At 36.5% G+C, this 21,075-nt stretch overlaps 1 protein-coding gene and 1 pseudogene across 1 annotated transcript in view; one reads left to right on the forward strand and one right to left on the reverse strand.

Annotated features, from left to right (window-relative positions):
• Nucleotides 1-21,075, reverse strand: part of SYCP1 (synaptonemal complex protein 1) — a 145,204-nt gene that overhangs the window by 112,266 nt on the left and 11,863 nt on the right. Inside the window, exons 8-11 of the mRNA XM_045998046.1 lie at nucleotides 9,361-9,419; nucleotides 8,067-8,136; nucleotides 6,377-6,450; nucleotides 1,441-1,549 (exon numbers count right to left, since the gene is read on the reverse strand). Coding sequence (XP_045854002.1) covers nucleotides 1,441-1,549; nucleotides 6,377-6,450; nucleotides 8,067-8,136; nucleotides 9,361-9,419 — 312 coding nt within the window. The remainder of the gene's footprint in view (nucleotides 1-1,440; nucleotides 1,550-6,376; nucleotides 6,451-8,066; nucleotides 8,137-9,360; nucleotides 9,420-21,075) is intronic.
• Nucleotides 2,734-3,888, forward strand: LOC123933796 (annotated as a pseudogene).

Consider the following 21,075-nt stretch of genomic DNA (forward strand, 5'->3'; position numbering starts at 1 on the left):
AACATAGATGTCCATCAACAGATGAATGGATAAAGAAGAGGTGGTATATATACACAATGGAATACTATGCAGCCATCAAAAGAAATGAAATCTTGCCATTTGCAACGACGTGGATGAACTAGAGGGTATCATGCTTAGTGAAATAAGTCAATCAGAGAAAGACAACTATCATATGATCTCCCTGATATGAGGAAGTGGAGATGCAACATGGGGGACTTGGGGGGGCAAGAAAAGAAAAAATGAAAGAAGATGGGATCAGGAGGGAGACAAACCATAAAAGACTCAATCTCAAAAAACAGACTGAGGGTTGCTGAGGGTAGTGGGGACGGGATAGGGTGGTGGGGATATGGACATTGGGGAGGGTTTGTGCTATGATGAGTACTGTGAAATGTGTAAACCTGGTGAGTCACAGACCTGTACCCCTGGGGACAAAAACACATTATATGTTTATTTTAAAATTAAAAAAAAAAAGAATAAGGATCTCAGTGGAATTCAGGCAAAATATTTGGATTCGAGGTAAGAGGCTCCTCCTTTTGCATAGAGGAAGTAGTGAAATTATGATGGGGACACAGAAAGAATGGAAAATGTAGGGAAGTTCATTTTGTGATGTCTAGAACATAGGATATATTAATAATTGTAAGATCAAATGAGCAAAGTTTCACAGGAACTAGATAAAACATGCAAAAGAGGATGTTTTTAAGAGAAAAGTAACAAGTATCACAAAATCCATATGATGCTCTGAAAGGTGCACAGTGTTTCAAAAGTATATTACACCTTCGAAGTGCCTTAAACAAGTTTAAAAAATACTCAGTAAGATAGTCTTAATTGACATTCAAGGTTCTTCATAATCTGATCCATTCTTTTCCAGTCTCACCTACTGAGTTCTCCAACAAAGACATACCAATCAGTGTTTCAAAAGAAACTTTGACAGTTCTAGGGCTTGCACAAGGCATTTCTTCTGCCTACATTCTCCCTTCTAATTCACTGTTATTAAAGCTTTAATCATCAAAGGTTTAGTTCAACAAGCAGTTTTCCCTAATGCCTTTCCAAATGTCTTGCTCCAGGAACACTCACTTACTCTATAGTGTTCCCAGTGTATTCATTCACTCATGAAATAGTTGAGTGTCCTGTGTGCCATGTACTGTTCTAGGCACTTGGAATGCATCAGTAAACAAAAAGAAAAACAGATCCTTGTTTTCTTGGAGTGTTTTGTTGAAATTCTGAAGGGCAGAGTATGGAAAAGTGAAAAGAAGAGCACATGTACAATGAAAAAGTTCCCCAAGTGACGCTATTACACCCCTTCTCCAACTGATCCAAACCAGGTTGAGAATTACAGCACTGGAAAACATTACAACAAAACTACAAAGAAAGCCATAATTTAAAATATAATAAGAGTAATACATAAGAGACATTATTGTATTTTCTTATGTAAATTCTTACTTGTCTTTTCCTCTAATTGATTAACTTTATCTCTGGATTCCTGTAGCAGAAATATTAAATCTTTCATTTTATTTTCTTTCTCAGTATTTTGGAGCAATAGCAGTGATACCTAAAATGAAACATTTAAGTAATACATTAGAGATATGAGAAATTACACATGACATATGAGCAATTACCACCACCTATGATTATTTTATGTACTTGTTTCTGTGCTTTTCAGCTAATTGTGCAAGGGCATTTAGTATATGCTTGCACAATGTTCATTCAAAAAATGTTTAAACTAATTGATCTACCCAATATTATAAGGTTCATTTTAAGTTAGAACTTAGAAGATATATAAAAAACAACATGTGTTGGAGAGGATGTGGGGAAAGGGGAACCCTCTTACACTGTTCGTGGGAATGCAAGTTGGTGCAGCCGCTTTGGAGAACAGTGTGGAGATTCCTCAAGAAATTAAAAATAGAGCTTCCCTATGACCCTGCAATTGCACTACTGGGTATTTACCCCAAAGATACAGATGTAGTGAAAAGAAGGGCCATCTGTACCCCAATGTTTATAGCAGCAATGGCCACGGTCGCCAAACTGTGGAAAGAACCAAGATGCCCTTCAACGGATGAATGGATAAGGAAGATGTGGTCCATATACACAATGGAGTATTATGCCTCCATCAGAAAGGATGAATACCCAACTTTTGTAGCAACATGGACGGGACTGGAAGAGATTATGCTGAGTGAAATAAGTCAAGCAGAGAGAGTCAAGTATCACATGGTTTCACTTATTTGTGGAGCATAACAAATGACATGGAGGATATTGGGAGATGGAGAGGAGAAGGAAGTTGAGGGAAATTGGAAGGGGAGGTGAACCATGAGAGACTATGGACTCTGAAAAAGAACCTGAGGGTTTTGAAGGGGCGGGGGGGGTGGGAGGTTGGGGAACCAGGTGGTGGGTAATAGGGAGGGCACGTATTGCATGGAGCACTGGGTGTTGTGCAAAAACAATAAATACTGTTATGCTGAAAAAATAAATAAATTTTTAAAAAAGAAGATATATAATAAAATGTATTGTTTCATTTATTCCATAAATATTATGGAACACCTCCTCTGTTCCACAAACCAAAGTAAGTATTGAATATACAGAGATGAGGAAACTTAACTTAAAGAAACACAGAGCCTAGGGAATGTTGCGGAACATTAGGCGGGAAGCGGAGGAGCAGCAGCTGCCTGAGCTTTGTCCACCAATGCACTCCTTCCCGCTCCTCCTCACTGACCTCAATATGCTCACTGGCTTTAGAAAATGGTGAAAGAAACAACTTACTATGATGTTTTGTGGGTGAAACCCAATGCCAACCAAGAACTAAAAAAGGCTTACAGGAAACTGGTCTTGAAGTACCACCCTAAGAAGAATCCAAAGGAAGGGAAAAAGTTTAAATAGATTTCTCAAGCTTATGAAGAACTCTCTGAAGCAAAGAAAAGGGAAGTATATGACAAAGGAGAAGAGCATACAGTTAAAGAAGGTGGAGCTGGTGGTGGTTTTGGACATCTTTGATATGATTTTTGGAGGAGGAAGACTGCAGAGAGAAAGAAGAGGTAAAAATACTGTACATCTGCTCTCAGTAATCTTAGAAGATTTATATAATGGTGCAACAAGAAAACTAGCTCTGCAAAAGAATGTGATTTGTAACAAATGTGAAAGCTGAAGTGGTAAGAAAAAGAGTAGAATGTTGTCCCAATTGTGGAGGTACTGGAAAGCAAATAATAATAACAATTTATCACATAGGACCTGGAATGGTTCAGCAAATTCAATCTGTATGCATGGAGTGCAAGGGCCATGGGTAACAGATCAGTCCTAAAGACAGATGTGAAAGCTGCAATGGAAGGAAGATAGTTTGAGAAAGATTCTAGAAGTTCACACTGACAAAGATTTGAAAGATGGCAAGATAACATTCCATGGTAGAGGACACCAAGAACCAGGACTCGAACAAGGAGATATTATTATTGTTTTAGGTCAGAAGGACCACATTGCTTTTACTCACAAAGAAGACCTTTTCATGTGCATGGATATATAGCTGGTTGAAGCACCCTGTGGCTTTCCAAAGCCAGTATCTATTTTTGATAACCAAACCATCATCATCACCTCTCATCCAGGTCAGATTGTCAGGTATGGAGCTATCAAGTGTGTGCTAAATGAAGGCATGCCAATTTATCATAGACCATATGAGAAGAGTTGCCTAATCAAAAATTTAAGGTAAAATTTCCTGAGAATGCCTTTCTCTCTTTGCTAGAAAAACTCCTACTTGAGAAGAAGGAAGTAGAAGAGACTGATGAAACGGACCAGGTAGAACTGCTGGATTTAGATCCAAATCAGGAGAGACAGTGCCATTACAATGGGGATGCATATGAGGATAGCGAACATCATCATAGGGGTGGTGTTCAGTATTGGACCTCTTAATGGGGCCAGTGAATAACACTGCTGGCATTTTCATGCTGTAGTGAATGAGTGATGGACTATAATCATAGCTCACTACTTGCTATTGTTTTTAATATTCAACCATAGTAGTGTTTTAAAAGTTAAATGAAGAATAAATTCAAATATAAAAGTTCTGACTTTGCCCTGTATATGAGGACTTTAATGTGCAAGAAAAGTTTAATACTTGTAAAAACTATTTTTTAAAAAAATCTCACTAACATTTGTTAGGCCATACCTTGTAACAGATTTCAGCTCTATGTATATGAAACAGCTCAAACTGAAATGTTAGGTGTGTGTATTGACTTCAGTATACGACCCTTAATTGTTGAGCTATGAAGTTAAAATCTGTCTTTAATTGACGATCAAAGAACTTAATTTGTAGAGAAGTGTTGGTCTGTAATTAAGTGGGATTCATCATGATGCCTCTGCATTTATTCTATTGTCTCAACTGTTACTTGAAGAGGGTCTGCACTTGTAGAACTGTATTCCCTTCTGTGCCATATTTTTTTTAATACATATATCAGTCCTGGTTACACTCTTGTCCATTCTCTTTGGAGAATGTAAGTCCATTCTCTTTGGACTATGATAAGCTTCAGAGAAGTGACTTCAGGAGAAGGGTAACTTACAGTGGAGAGACATTTATGTGGAGAAGTTAATTTGCATGTATGAGATAGGAAAGTGTTTTTTAAGTTATATTACAGGCTTACTTTAAACCATTTAACTTATGCTCTGAAGTAATTAATTTAATGTCGTAGTATAGCAAATTATGATGAATAGCTTTAATTTTATGTTTAAAAGTCATGTTTATAAGCTTAAATAAAACAACAACAACAAAAAATAACCTCAGAACCTAGACCAGGAGACAAACAACTATACTTGAATATTATTAGTTATAGGACAAAAATATTATACGAATCAGGAAAACAATTACCTCGGTCTTAGGGGATGTAATAAAAAATTAATCCTTCTCAGAGTACTAAATTGAGTCTTGATAGCCAAGTAGAAATTAATCAGGCAAACCCAGAAAAATGAACATTCTAACTTGTGTAAGAACACAAAGGATCAAGAGATCATGCCACATTTAGAGAAGTGAAAATATTCAGATGATTAGAATATAGAGTCCAAGGGTAGGTGGCTCAGTTGTTAAGCATCTTCCTTCAGCTCAGGGCATGATCCCTGGGTCCTAGGACGGAGCCCTGCATCACGCTCCCTGTTAAGCATGAAGCCTTCTCCCTCTCCTACTCCCCCTGCTTGTGTTCCCTCTCTGTGTCTCCCTCTGTCAAATAAATAAATAAAATCTTTTTTTAAAAAAAGAAGAAGAATATAGAATCCATGTGAAGAAAAGGGTAAAAGACAAAAAGACAAGCTGAAGACTTCCAGATTCAAGATGGTAGAAAGAGGGAGGCCTGGGTGGCTCAGTTGGTTAAGCCGCTGCCTTCGGCTCAGGTCATGATCCCAGGGTCCTGGGATCGAGTCCCACGTCGGGCTCCTTGCTCAACAGGGAGCCTGCTTCTCTCTCTGCCTCTGCCTGCTTGTGCTCTCTCTCTGACAAATAAATTAAAAAAAAAAAAAAGATGGTAGAAAGACCTCACTGCCTTATTTTCATCTGCCCATGCACCCAGAATCCAACAAGTTTTTTAGCACTTCCCTCTACTTTTGTGTTCTTTATAATACACACAATTTTAACTTTTAAAAACACCTTCTTTCAGAAACTAGTTTAAAATTTCAGCTAAAATATAGAAAACTGTTAACTTATTCAAAAGATCCAAACATAACATATAAATTTAACCAGAACTTAAAGAAAACTATCTTCTCTGTACTTTCAATTAACTTTTTAAGTAGACAATCTTGTTATCTATCATTACAAAGTATCCTGTGCCAAATCAAAGACAAAAAACTCTGAAAAAATAGGGGGGAAATAGAGGAGGATTCCTTTCTATGAATCGTTATCCATTGGAAAGCACAGGACTTCAAACTGATAAATTTGTCACAGTAATAACCTGGTATTCTTGTGAGTATCAAAGAACACACTCATTATTTTCAAATTTTCCACTATATGACAAATAGAAGCGAAAGAACATTTTAGTTCCCCATCTATGGTGTCATGAATAGTAAGTGCATTTCAAAATAGACTGCAAAATGTGGATTAAGTGGTCAATGATCATCATCTTTACATTTAATAAGGTTTTTATCTGAACAAAAGTTCTTAATTATTTTTGCAACAATGTCCTATTTAAATACTGTAGAAAATTCATTGATTTTTTTTTTAAATGCTGGTATTCAGGGCATGCTTGTTTGAATCTGTGGAAATTAATCCTGCTAGGCAAAAGGCTAAATATTTGATATGTAGACTATTAAAATTCTCTTATAGAAATTTATCATGCGGTCAGCAAGTAGATTTCTTTTGAAATTTTAAGTATTTTATGAGTTAGTGAATATAAAAAATACAAAGCTGATTTTTAAAAAATACCTGCTTTTCCTTATCATTTACTTCCTTCTTGTATTCCTCTTCAAGGTGCTGGATTTTTTCATAATCTTCTTTTACTTTAAAAATAAAGCAGCTATACTTTAATAATTTAATATAATTATATAGCAACAAAATTTAAAGCTTCTGGTATTCTATTTCACCTCCTTATTTATCTAGATACTAAGCCTCAAAGGTTTCTAACAAGCTTAACTGCTATTTTCTTGCTACTAACTTTCTTTTGAGTAGTGTTTTTAAAACATCAAAGTATAACAATAAAATTCTATACTTTTTACAATAGTACATATATAAGAGTTTATTCTTTATAACACGCTAATCTGAAATAATGCATTTTAAATGTATATTTATATATATATATAGCTGACCCTTAAACATTACAGGTGCTGACCCCTACCATAGCTGAAAATTCACGTGCAACTTGTGACTCCCCCCAAAACTAAACTAATAGCCTACTGTAAACCAGAAGTCTTACCTGTAACATAAAGTTGCTTAACACACATTTTGAACGTCATACGTATTATAAGCTATACTCTTACAATAAAGTTAGAAAAAAGAAAGTTTTTTTTTAAGATTTTTAGTTATTTATTTGACAGACAGAGATCACAAGTAGGCAGAGAGGCAGGCAGAGAGAGAGGAAGGGAAGCAGGCTCCCCACTGAGCAGAGAGCCTGATGTGGGGCTTGATTCCAGGATCCTGGGATCATGACCTGAGCCAAAGGCAGAGGCTTTAACCCACTGAGCCACCCAGGTGCCCCAGAAAAAACAAAGTATTAAGAAAATCATAAAGAAAATACATTTAAAGTACTGCGATTTATTGAAAAAAATCCAAATATAAGTGGACCTGCACTGTTCAAACCCATGTCATTCAAGTGTCAATTTACTTTGACATGAAACTTTACCAAAAAATGTAAAAATAAGACCAAATCACACTTCTAAAAAATAAAGTACAAATCATAATAAGTTTGATTTCAGGGAAAATATAGCTTTGAAGCCAAAAGGGTATTTTCAATATATATCAATTACCTTCCACATTCCACAAGATTTTGAGGGGCTTACAAAACCACAAAGAATACAAAATTTGAAAGAGTTGGGCATCAAACTGAAGCTGTGAAAACATTAAAAGAACCTAATAAATCCCCATCAGCAGATGAATGGATAAATATGTGGCGTACACACACACACACACACGCACACACACCAATGGAATACTATGCAACCATCAAAAAGACAATCTTGCCATTTGTGATGACATGAATGGAACTAGAGGGTATTATGCTAAGTGAAATAAGTCAATCAGAGAAAGTCAATTATCATTATGATCTCACTGATATGAGGAATTTGAGAAATAAGACAAAGGATCACAGGGGAAGGGAGGGGAAAATGAAACAAGATGAAATCAGAGAGGGAGACAAACCATAAGAAACTCTTAATCTCAGGAAACAAACTGAGGGTTGCTGGAGGGGAGGGGGATTGGAGGAATGGGATGGATGGGTGATGGACATTGGGGAGGGTATATGGTATGATGAGTGCTGTGAAATGTGTAAGACTGATGAATCACAGACCTGTACCCCTGAAACAAATAATACATTATATGTTAATTAAAAAATAAGTTTTAAAAAAGAATCTAAAAATATAAACATCAGTAGAGTAATATAAAAATTAAATAAGATCCGTACATTTAAAATGCATTTCCAATCTGGAATTCTCAGCTTGCACACGAAGTTCCTCAAAAGCTATTATCATTTTCTGAAACATAAAGTTTAACTTTTAAGAATCATACTTATATTTTTTAAATAGGTTCTTCCAACTATGAAAATAATAAATTTGTCTCATGATCATTAAATTTAAAACCATTCAACTTTGAATAATGAAATCCCTATAACTTATAATAATTACTAAAAACCCACTGAGTGCCTATTATATTTGCATGCCAAAAGCTTAAATTATATAATACCAAACAACAGCAAAATGATTGTTGCTATTCTAGTTATTTACTTAATAGCTCTTAACAGAATCTATCATTTTATTTTTTTGCTTATTTAATTTCTGTCTTCCTCCACTAAAGTGTAACCTCTCTGAGTTCCCTCCCCAGTAGAGTCCAAATTACACTTCCATCATCTGGCAGCATGAGTTCATTCGGTATTCAACAAATCTTGATTTGCAAAATTGTATGAATTCATTTATTTGTTCAATAAATAGTTACTGCTTATCTATTATGTGCCAACCGCTGTTTTAGACACTTGAGATTAAGACAAAGTCCTTACCCTACTGGAACTAACTAATATTCCAGGGTAAGAAAGAATACTTACACATACACATATATATCAAATAAATGTCATGTAGTTTCAAGTGCTCTTCAGAAAAACTAAATGAGTTGAGGAGACAGAAAATAATTGAATGGAAATGTATTTTAGATAAAGTAGTAAAGGAGATTTAAAAAAAAAGAGAGAATTTGCATTAAATCTTGACACAAAAGTGCTAGACAGAACAAAATCAAAGAACCAAGATCAGAAAGAGCCTAGAAAGTTTCAGAAACACAAAAAAGGAAAACTATAGCAGAGAAGCAAAGTGGAAAACAAAGGTGATGGAATAAGAAAGGTAAGCAGGAACCAGGAATTTTGTATGTTTCAAATTAATGGGTATGTGTCACAATATGCTAGTCTCTGACACAGAGTTAATACTTGATAAATTAAATTGGTATCACTAACGTGTAAATTCAAAAGCTACTAAATAACTATAGAACCCTAAGAATCTTACTGGATATAATCATATGTCAACAAATAAATAATAATCCCTTTATCAAGAATTATCACTCTACTCTGCTTAGAAATGCCTCTATTATACACAACCAATGGATTGTTAAACACTACATGTGAAACTAATGATGTACTATATGTTGGCTAATTGCATTCAAATTAAAAAAAAAGAAATGCCTCTGTTTAAAATATTTAACTTTTTACTAACACTTACCTCAATATTATTATTTAGATCCAAATATACTTGCCTAGTTTCTTCTCGTTCGTTTTCATCTATTATTAATATAAAATATTTCAGAATTAAATTTTAAAGTGATTATAATGCCATCAAGGTAATACTCAAAATGCCCCAGGAAAACATTAAAATATTTAAAATTCTGTGTTAATGAAGTGTATTAGTATACCCTGAGTCTCTTAAAGTAGCATCAAATGTATAGAATTGTTGAATTACTGTGCTGTACATCTGAAATTAATATATCACTATATGTCAACTATACTTCAACAACAAATTTTTAAAATAAGCTGCTTCATAGTAGTTTCACAGTAAGACACAGTGAGACATGATTGTACTTCAACCTCAAAAGCTCTAATTTTTTATAGAACTACTATCTATGAATTTATTCAAACTTTGTAAAATATATTTACAGTTTTAGCCTTAACATTGAGTGGGGATTTAACAATTATTTGCCCAAATGTATTTTCCTTTGTATATTTACGATTCATAGGGTACACATGAAAATCAAAGCCTACTCTTCTGATCTCTTGCTCTACCTCTTAGGAAGCAGAAAGGAAGATAAACTTTAAGACCCAAAGAACAAGGTTAAGAATAGGTGTGGCCCAAAGATAAATCCTCTATAAATCCTTTATAACATTTTTATTTTTCTGATTTTTAACCTGTGCAATGATTCCCTCTAGCTATAATCTATACAATAAATTCCCTCTATTCTATACTAGAATTAAGGCACACAACAGTAATAGACAATGTGGTTGCTCCTATATTATTTCTCCAAATGAAGCCAGCATCACATAATTCAGGTTAAATTTACATTTTTTTTTTTTTAAGCATTAGGCGCAGAGCCTAAGAGATCAAGACCTGAGCTGAAATCAAGAGTTGGATGCTCTATCAAAAAATGGGCAGAAGATATGAACAGACACTTCTCCAACGAAGACATACAAATGGCTATCAGACACATGAAAAAATGTTCATCATCACTAGCCATCAGGGAGATTCAAATTAAAACAACATTGAGATACCACCTAACACCAGTTAGAATGGCCAAAATTAGCAAGACAGGAAACAACGTGTGTCAGAAAGGATGTGGAGAAAGGGGAACCCTCTTACACTGTTGCAAATGTTGGGAATGCAAGTTAGTGCAGCCGATTTGGAGAACAGTGTGGAGATTCCTCAAGAAATTAAAAATAGAGCTTCCCTATGACCCTGCAATTGCACTACTGGGTATTTACCCCAAAGATACAGATGTAGTGAAAAGAAGGGCCATCTGTACCCCGATGTTTATTGCAGCAATGGCTACGGTCGCCAAACTGTGGAAAGAACCAAGATGCCCTTCAACGGATGAATGGATAAGGAAGATGTGGTCCATATACACAATGGAGTATTATGCCTCCATCAGAAAGGATGAATACCCAACTTTTGTAGCAACATGGACGGGACTGGAAGAGATTATGCTGAGTGAAATAAGTCAAGCAGAGAGAGTCAAGTATCACATGGTCTCACTTATTTGTGGAGCATAACAAATAACATGGAGGACATGGGGAGATGGAGAGGAGAGGGAGTTGAGGGAAACTGGAAGGGGAGATGAACCATGAGAGACTATGGACTCTGAAAAACAACCAGAGGGTTTTGAAGGGGTGGGGGGGTGGGAGGTTGAGGAACAAGGTGGTGGGTAATAGGGAGGGCACGTACTGCATGGAGCACTGGGTGTGATGCCAAAACAATGAACACTGTTATGCTGTAAATAAACAAAGAAAAAAAAAAAGAAAAAAATTTAAAATGTATATACACATACACACATATGCAAAAATTATGTACTGTGTATGCATTTGTGCAATATTATATATACATGCACATATAAAACACATAAAGAAACTAAAAAAAAAAAAAAAAAAGAGTTGGATGCTCAACTAACTGAGCCACCCAGGCGCCCCAAAGCACATTAAATTTAAAGAGGGTACTAGTCACACATTCTCAATAACAAGCCATAAACAAGAACACAGAAGTTATGATAGATTCAACTGTAAATGAGAATCCAAATAACCAAAAAGAGGGTACATGAGCTAACTTAAGAATATAGGTATCTAAACCTCTCAAAAATAATGGAGAGTGCTCTGAACTTATAGCATGTGAAACAGGAACTGAACCATTTTTTATCTGAATATTAAAGGGCTAGAAATTTAAGAAAATAAAGGCAGGGACACCTGGGTGGCTCAGTGGGTTAGAGCCTCTGCCTTCGGCTCAGGTCATGATCTCGGGGTCCTGGGATGGAGCCCGTCGGGCTCTCTGCTCAGTGGGGAGCCTGCTTCCTCCTCTCTCTGCCTGCCTCTCTGCCTACTTGTGATCTCTGCCTGTCAAATAAAATCTTTAAAAAAAAAAAAGAAAGAAAATAAAGGCAGAACATATCAGCATTTGAACAAAAAGATAGTTGATACTTCTCTATTTTGTTTCATTCATTACCTAACACATTTTGCAACACATCTCTATTCCTCAGAAACTATTTGTGCCAAAGAACTGCATTCTATTGCCAACATCTCCCATCTTCCCATTGCTAATAGCATCAGTACTTTTAAAATACCCTCCAGCCATTTTTCTAATAGGAGAGTCCTGGAAATTGGATAAGTAAAACTACAGAAAAGAAAATAAATGGGTATAGACATGCCTTACATTTGTCAGAAGCAAGGTCCTATAGGTAGCACAAAGGGCCTCGAACAGCTGAGTGTTTCAATGTGGTGATGTGTAGTACTGTAAAAATATAACCCTACATTTTTCATTTTTCTTCTTGATATCTATCCATTGCTCTATTTACCTATCTCCCTACCCCCTACGTCACTACCTTCTCCCTACTACCTTCCCTCCCTCTCCTCCTCACCTCCAGACTTCCCCCTCCCCACTTATTTTTCCCCAGTCCAGGCAACTAGATCTTTCAGCATTTGCTGCCTTAAAGAAGAGATGATTTTACCAAAAACAAAGAAAAAAATATCTTTGGGTTTCAAAATAACAATGTTGGGGGTTAGGGGAAGGATTCAGAACATAAACTATAGATTTTTTAAATATATGAGTCAGAACGAATGTTCTTAACGTCTACACCAAAGAAATATTTAGTAATGTGTGGGAAGAGGACTTTAAAGGGGGAAGCTAACGTGTCTGGGTAGTGGTGCAGCTGGTTGAGCATCCGACTTTTGGTTTCAGTTCAGGTCACAATCTCAGGGTACTGGAATCAAGCCTCAAGTCGGCCTCCAAACTTAGAGTCTGCTTGAGATTCTCTCTCCCTCTGCCCCTCCCACTCATGCACACTCTTTCTCTCTCTAATAAATAAATAAATCTTTTTTAAAAATAAAAAATAAAAGGGGAAGCTAAGAGAGCTTATCAGGTTCTGGCAGATACTTAAAAAGAGGTTCTAGGACGCCTGGGTGGCTCAGTGGGTTAAGCCTCTGCCTTCTGCTCAGGTCATGATCTCAGGGTCCTGGGATCGAGCCCCGCGTCGGGCTCTCTGCTCAGCAGGGAGTCTGCTTCCCCACCTCTCTCTGCCTGTCTCTCTGTCCACTTGTGATCTCTGTCTGTCAAATAAGGAAATAAAATCTTTTTTTTTTTTTTTAAAAAGGAGGTTCGAGAGCCCTCTACACTAATCAGACTAAACCTCAGGGTTGAGGACCATGAAAACCCCAGATAGTTTGGGCAAACCAAGGGCAGAATGAGACTGTGCTGTTTTTTGCTGCTGCTGCTGCTGTTGTTGTTGTTGTTGTTGTTGTTGTTGTTCATTTGTTTTTGGTTTTTTGTCTTTAGTAGGGCTCTAGGAAGATGACAAAACCTGAGAAGAAATGACTGAAATATATCTAGACAGATAGGGTCTTAGATCATTTCAATTTCCCTTGTCCCAATACTCTGTGTGGCTGAGCATAGTGCGATAAAGAACTGAGAATCAGCAGACCTGAATGGGCCAAGAACAGAAATGAGGGAAAACTCAGCAACAATCTAAGTGCACCAGTTACTGAATACTAATTGAAACAATGAAAACCTCAATGGAAGATGAGTGAAAAACAAATGTCCTTCTCTACCACATGGTATTATATAGGAACCCACAAATTTAGATAGAATCACAGGAGAAGGGGGGAAATTCTCAAATTTATTAAGTTTCTTCTAAAGAGAAAGGACCCAAGTTTAAAAAATCATGAATGAAAGATAAGAGATCACAACCAATATCAAAGAAATACAAACAATTTTAAGAACATATTATGAGCAACTGTATGCCAGCAAATTTAGCAATCTGGAAGAAATGGATGCATTCCTAGAGACCTATAAACTACCAAAACTGAACCAGAAAGAAATAGAAAACCTGAACAGACCCATAACCAGTAAGGAGATTGAAAGTCATCAAAAATCTCCCAACAAGAGCCCAGGACCAGATGGCTTCCCAAGGGAATTCTACAAAACATTTAAAGAAGAATACATATTTATTCTCCTGAAACTGCTCCAAAAAAATAGAAATGGAAGGAAAACTTCCAAACTCATTTTATGAGGCCAGCATCATGTTGATTCCAAAACCAAAGACCCAACCAAAAAATAGAGTTACAAACCAATATCCTTGATGAACACAGATGCAAAAATTCTCACCAAGTACTAGCCAATAGGACCCAACAGTCCATTAAAAGGATTATTCTCCACGACCAAGTGGAATTTATTCCTGGGATGCAAGTTTGGTTCAACATCCACAAATCAATGTGATACAATACATTGATTAAAAAAAAAAAGAACAAGAACCGTATGATACTCTCAATAGATGCTGAAAAAGTATTTGACAAAGTACAGCATCCTTTCTTGATCAAAACTCGTCAAAATGTAGGGATAGAGGGTCCGTACCTCGATATCATCAAAGCCATCTACAAAAAACCCACAGCAAATATCATTCTCAATGGGGAAAAACTGAGAGCTTTTCCCCTCAGGTCAGGAACACAGCAGGGATGTCCATTATCACCACTGCTATTCAACATAGTACGAGAAGTCCTAGCCTCAGCAATCAGACAACAAAAAGACATAAAAGGCATCTGAATTGGCAAAGAAGTCCTCAAACTCTCACTCTTTGTGATGATATGATACTTTATGTGGAAAACCCAAAAACCTCCACACGAAAACTGCTAGAACTCAATACAGGAATTCAGTAAAGTGTCAGGATATAAAATCAATGCACAGAAACCAGTTGCATTTCTATACACCAACAGCAAGACAGAAGAAAGAGAAATTAAGGAGTTGATCCCATTTGCAATTGCTCCCCAAACCATAAGATACCTAGGAATAAACCTAACCAAAGAGGCTGAGAATCTATACTCAGAAAACTATAAAGTACTCAGTAAAGAAATTCAGGAAGACACAAAGAAATAGAAAAACGTTCCATGCTCATAGATTGGAAGAACAAATACTGTGAAACTGCTTATGCTACCTAGAGCAATCTACATATTTAATGCAATCCTTATCAAAATACCATCAATTTTTTTTCAAAGAAATGGAACAAATAATCCTGAAATTTATATGGAACCAGAAAAGACCCTGACTAGTCAGAGGAATGTTGAAAAAGAAACCCAAAGTTGGTGGCATCACAATTCAAGACTTCAAGCTCTATTACAAAGCTGTAACCATCAAGACAGTATGGTACTGGCACAAAAACAGACACCTTACATCAATGGAACAGAAAAGAGAGTCCAGAAATAGACCCTCAACACTATGGTCAACTAATCTTCGACAAAGCAGGAAAGACTGTCCAGTGGAAAAAAGACGGCCTCTTCAACAAATTGTGCTGGGAAAATTGGACAGCCACATGCAGAAAAATGAAACTGGACGATGTCCTTACACCACACACAAAAATAGACTCAAAATGGATGAAGGACCTCAGTGTGAGAAAGGAATCCATCAAAATCCTTGAGGAGAACACAGGTAGCAAACTCTTCAACCTCAGCCGCAGCAACTTCTTCCTCAAAACATAGCCAAAGGCAAGGGAAGCAAGGGCAAAAATGAACTATTGGGATTTCATCAAGATCAAAGGTTTTGCACAGCAAAGGAAAGAGTCCACAAAACCAAAAGACAACTAACAGAATGAGAGAGGATATTTGCAAATGCAATGTCAGATAAAGGGCTAGTATCTAAAATCTATAAAGAACTTACCAAACTCAACATCCAAACAACAAAATAATCCAATCAAGAAATGGGCAGAAGACATGAATAGACATTTCTGCAAAGAAGACCTCCAAATGGCTAAGAGACACATGAAAAAGTGCTCCACATCACTCAGCATCAGGGAAACACAAATCAAAACCACAATGAAATACAACCTCATGCCAGTCAGAATGGCTAAAATTAACAACTCAGGAAACACAGATGCTGGCAAGGATGCAAGAAAGGGGAACCCTCCTACACTGTTGGTGGGAATGCAAGCTGGTGCAGCCACTCTGGAAAACAGCATGGAGATTCCTCAAAAAGTTGAAAATAGAGCTACCCTATGACCCAGCAGTCACCCTACTGGGTATTTACCCTAAAAATATGAATGTAGTGATCCGAAGAGGCACGTGCACCCGAATGTTTATAGCAACAATATCCACAACAGCCAAACTATGGAAAGAACCTAGATGTCCATCAACAGATGAATGGATAAAGAAGAGGTGGTATATATATATACAATGGAATACTACTATGTAGCCAACAAAAGAAATGAAATCTTGCCATTTCCAATGATGTAGATGGAACTAGAGGGTATTAGGCTGAGCAAAATAAGTCAATCAGAGAAAGACAATTATCATATGATCTCTGATACGAGGAATTCATACAGATCTGGACTCCATAAAAAAGATGTTCAACAGGTCAGCAAAAATAACAAAAGTACTGAAGAATCTTGAAATGTCTAGGCTAAAGAAGACAAGATTCAAAAAGGACAAGAAGCCAGCTTTAAAGATCTAAAGAGATAGCACATAAAAAAGTGGCCTAGATTTCCCATATGGTCTAAGGAGAATTACAGTAAAATAGGAGAAACTCTGTAGAGACTTCAGCTCAATATAAAAATAAGAACTATTCTTAAATAACAATCTTGAGGTTTGTGTGATTCCATCACTGAATATATTCAAACATAAGGAAGACTACCTCTTGATCAGACATGCTACAAAGGAAAGTAAATCAATGGAAATGTAAGTAGATTACAAAAGCTTTTAAGTCCTTCCCAACACCAACTAATTTAGGTTACAAAGTCTACAAAATAGTTTATACAGTACTTCAAATGGCAGGCTGAAGAATTAAAAATAGTTTTATATTGTGTACAAGATAACATTTAAAGGATTTTTTTAAACAATCACCAAAAATACACTAAAACAAAGGGGTTTTTATAAGTACATCTAAGAACAGATTTATTCATTAACTCATTAATTTATTGCCTACTATCGTGAAAGACATTTTCTAAAATGTTGACTATCCTGAATCAAGATATTATCCCTTGCCTTTAAGCTGCAGGAGATGTCTAGCATGCACTAGGCACTCCATAAATATTTGTTGAAGGAATTCATAAATACATGGTAAAGGTATACTAAGGGTACTAAGTAAAAGAAGCAGCATTTAAATCAGACTCCAAAATTAGGGAATACTTCCCAAGTAGCAATATTTATTCTGAATTTTGAAGGACAAGTAAGAGGTAATGAGATGAATAAAGAGGATCAGCCAATAAAAAAAATATGCAAAATCTCAGAAGCATAATCTGTTTAGGGAGTAACAAGTAGTTCTCCATGAGCCTGTGTATATGGGGCATGTGGTGAAACATTTGGCAAGGTGGAGGGAAGTAGCAAATACCATGCTATCCACGAAATTCTGGAAAGTCATTAAAAGAATTAGACAGTGACACGATTTGATCTATATTTTAGAAAAGCATCAAGGACTCTGTTTTCTGGTAATGGCTAAGTAATTCAGACCAACCTTCCTGCTGAAGACAAAAATCTGGAGGATCTTTTTTATTTCTTAAAAGAATCAAAGATCTAAAAATATAATGATGAATCATCAGGCCAAGAATAGATTGAGGATTATAATTCAAAAACACTAAGCCAGATTCCAGTGAGAGTCAAGACAAAGTAATCCCACTATAGCCTTTCTCTCCCACTACTTACAACTAAAATCTCTGAATGAAATACATAAAACTACTACTTCAGGACTCTGAAAAGAAAGCAAAGGCAGGTAGATTAGGGGAAAAAAGTAAAATCTTGAAGAAGTGACTCATGCGAAGGTAAGTTTCCTGTTTAGTTTTTTTCCATCTCCCCTCCTAGTATTAGCTAAAGTATAAGGCCCAAACAAAACTGTAACAGGAAACATGAGCAGTAAAAGGAAATCCTGATTTTTTTTTTTTATTCCTCTCATAGCCCTGTCCAGAATAGCTCTTGTAGTGGAGCTGCGGCAGGGACAAACAAAAACCACAAGAGAAACTCTGTATTTCTAGCAAAAGGACAGGGGAAATGAGGCCCTGTAAGGTTGAACATGAGGGGGCAATCTTAGAGACAGCTCCAAAAGAGGATTACCTAATTATGTGCATGAATTGGCACAAGTCCCATGGGATAAAGGGAGAACATACATATACAAGACAGATCCAAAACAAATACAGCAAAGTCTTTGAAAACTGAACTCTAATATAAATTACTATTCATATCCCAGACCTAATCTTGAGTGGAGCATACAAGAAATAGAGCCAGAGCAGCATAGCAAAGACTTTGAAAACTGAACTGATATTAGAACCCAGCACACAAAAAGCAAGATAAAATTTATGGTCTGAAAAATAAAAAAAATTTGTGTTCTGAACCTGAGATGACTGCTAAAAACTTAAACATTCTCCTGGAGATTTTAAAAGGACCCAGAATCTTACAACATCATAATTTCAAAGTCTCCAAGATAAAATCCAAAACTGTTCAACATACAAAGAACTAGGAAAATGTGACATCATTCTACGTCTCAAGCAAATAACCAAAGATAATGAAGTACACAAACCTCTAGAATCCATAGAACTGACCAGAAATAGACCTCTTAAATAAACTTTATTAAAATCTTAATAAAATGTTTACTATGTTCATAGAGATAAAAAGATGAACTTAAAAATTTCAGCAAAGAACACTAATGGTGAGCATAGCATTATATACAGACCTATCAAATCAGTATGTTATACACCTGAAACTAACATAACATTGTCTGTCAACTATATGTCGATTTTTTAAAATTTCAGCAACAAACTGGAAAGTCTAAGAAGTGACATTACAGGGCACCTGGGTGGCCCAGTTTGTTAAGTGTCTGCCTTTAGCTCAGGTCATGATCCCAGAGTCCTAGGACTGAATCCCGTGTTAGGCTCCCTATTCAGTGGGGAGTCTGCTTCTCCCTCTCCTCTGCTGCTGCCCCAACTTGTGCTGGCACTCTCTCCCTCTCTTAAATAAATAAAATCTTTAAAAATATAATTAAATTTAAAAATTAAAAAAAGTAACATTACAGATATTTTAAAAACCAGCTAGTATTTACAAAATCAGAAAAATGCATTAACAGAAAATAAGACCTCAACTGACAAATTCAAAAATAGACTAGAAAAAAAGAGAGAAAGAGAGAGAAACAGACTAGAAATAGCTAAATAGAGAATTGATGTACTGGAAGACAGATTAAAAGACATTTTCCTGAATGGTGCACAAGAAAAAAGATTAAAAAATAAACACAATGCAGAAATATCAAAAGGTACAGCACAGTAGCCTCATTGACTTGAAAAGATAAAACAGGCTTTCATCTAAGGGACTTTGCACTTACTATTTCCCAAAATAGCTACATGGCTCACTCCCTCACTTATTAGGGATACTAAAATACTTCCTCAACCACCCTATCCCAAAATACTCTCTCTTTAAGCAGTTACCATCACCATACATATATTTTATTTACGTATGGTCTCTATGCCTCCATGAGGATGCATACTCCTTTAGAGCAGAAATTATTCACTGCTGTTTCCTTCAGCATTCAGAACATTTCATGACACGAAGTAGGCACTTTAAAAACTGGTGAATGAGGGGTGCCTGGGTGGCTCAGTTGATGAAGCATCTGCCTTTGGCTCAGGTGATGGTCTCAGGGTGCTGAGATTAAGCCCCACCTCAGGTTCCAGGCTCAGCGGAGAGTCTGCTTCTCCCTCTCCTTCTGCCTCTGCCTCAGCCCCTCTCCTGGCTCACACCCACACAAGTGTGCTCTCTCTCACAAATGAATAAAATATTAGAAAATAAAGAAATAAAAATAAAAACTGGTGGGACACCTGAGTGGCTCAGTAGCTCAAGTGTCTGCCTTCAGCTTAGGTCATGATCCCCGGATCCAGGGATCCAATCCAGCATTGGGTTCCCAGCTTAGTGGAGGGCTTGCTTCTCCCTCTGCCTCCTGCTCCCCCAGCTTGTGCGCACTCTCCCTCTCTCTCTCTCTGACAAATAAATAAAATCTTTATAAATAAAAAAAATAAAAACTGGCGAATGAAGGGTAATTGGGTGGCTCAGTCAGCTAAGCAAACTTCACCTCAGGTAGTGATCAAATGGATCATAGGATCAAGCCCCATGTCGGGCTCTGCACTCAGCAAGGAATCCACTTTAGGATCCTCTCCCTCTGCACTTCTCTCTCTCTCTTTCCCCTCCCCCAATAAATAAATAAATCTTTTTTTAAAAACTGGTGAATAAATAAATAAGACAGAGAAATCACAAGAGCAAAAGGAAAGACTTAAGGCAAGAATCTAGATGGAATTTACATCAATAACTATAAAGACTTTTTTTGTTGAGAGAAAGAAGGGCGGGGGAGAGAAGTTTAACCATGCACTACACCCAGCACAAAGTCCAACATGGGGCTCGATCTCACAATCCTGAGATCGTGACCTAAGCCAAAATCAAGAGTCAGATGTTTAACTGACTAAGGCACCCAGGCACCCCTAAAGACTTTAAGAAAAACTATCTACATGTCTCATGAAGATATGGTCATTGGTTCATTTAAGAGAGTACCTAAAAATTTTGTTAAGGTTCTTCAAACCTTTCCCACCATCTGATCTGACTTAGCATAAAACTAAACAGAGGAAAAAAAAAACTAATAGCCTTGCCTCCATGGACCAGTTCATTTTCTGCAAAGTAGCGAATACATGATCCCACCCACCCCATCTGTATACTTTTTATGACTTTTTATACCTACATGGGAAAAGCTAATATTGAAAGCTGAGTAAACAGGATGATTTAATGGAGGAGCTGGTAGTGGTACACTACATTCTGGTAAGTCTTTATAGTTCCAAAAACAAAGTACCATAAACAGGGACCAAGAATAAAAAACGCTAGCAATTGTGCATACTAGAAATAATAAGAAGAAGAAGAATAGCTAACATTGAGCACTTTGTACTGCTCTAGGCAATTTATATTTATTAATTCTCAAAACAACACTAAGAGTCACTTCATTAATCAATAAGCAGTGGATCAGAGAGATTATAAAACTTATTCAAGGTCAAGTAGATAGCAACTGAAAGTTTGAATTTGAGCATAAGCTGTCTACTCTTAAGCCCAAGCCTGTATGCAGTAAGCTATGTGATATTAAACTTGTAACTAAGAAAAATACAAGCTATCCTGGGAAAGCAGGTACACAGTATTTCTTAATAGATTCTTGGCAGAAACAATGTAGAGCTAGTGTCAAATTAATAACAAAGAT

Source organism: Meles meles, chromosome 1 (genome assembly GCF_922984935.1).
Source record: "Meles meles chromosome 1, mMelMel3.1 paternal haplotype, whole genome shotgun sequence".
Classification (NCBI taxonomy): domain Eukaryota; kingdom Metazoa; phylum Chordata; class Mammalia; order Carnivora; family Mustelidae; genus Meles; species Meles meles.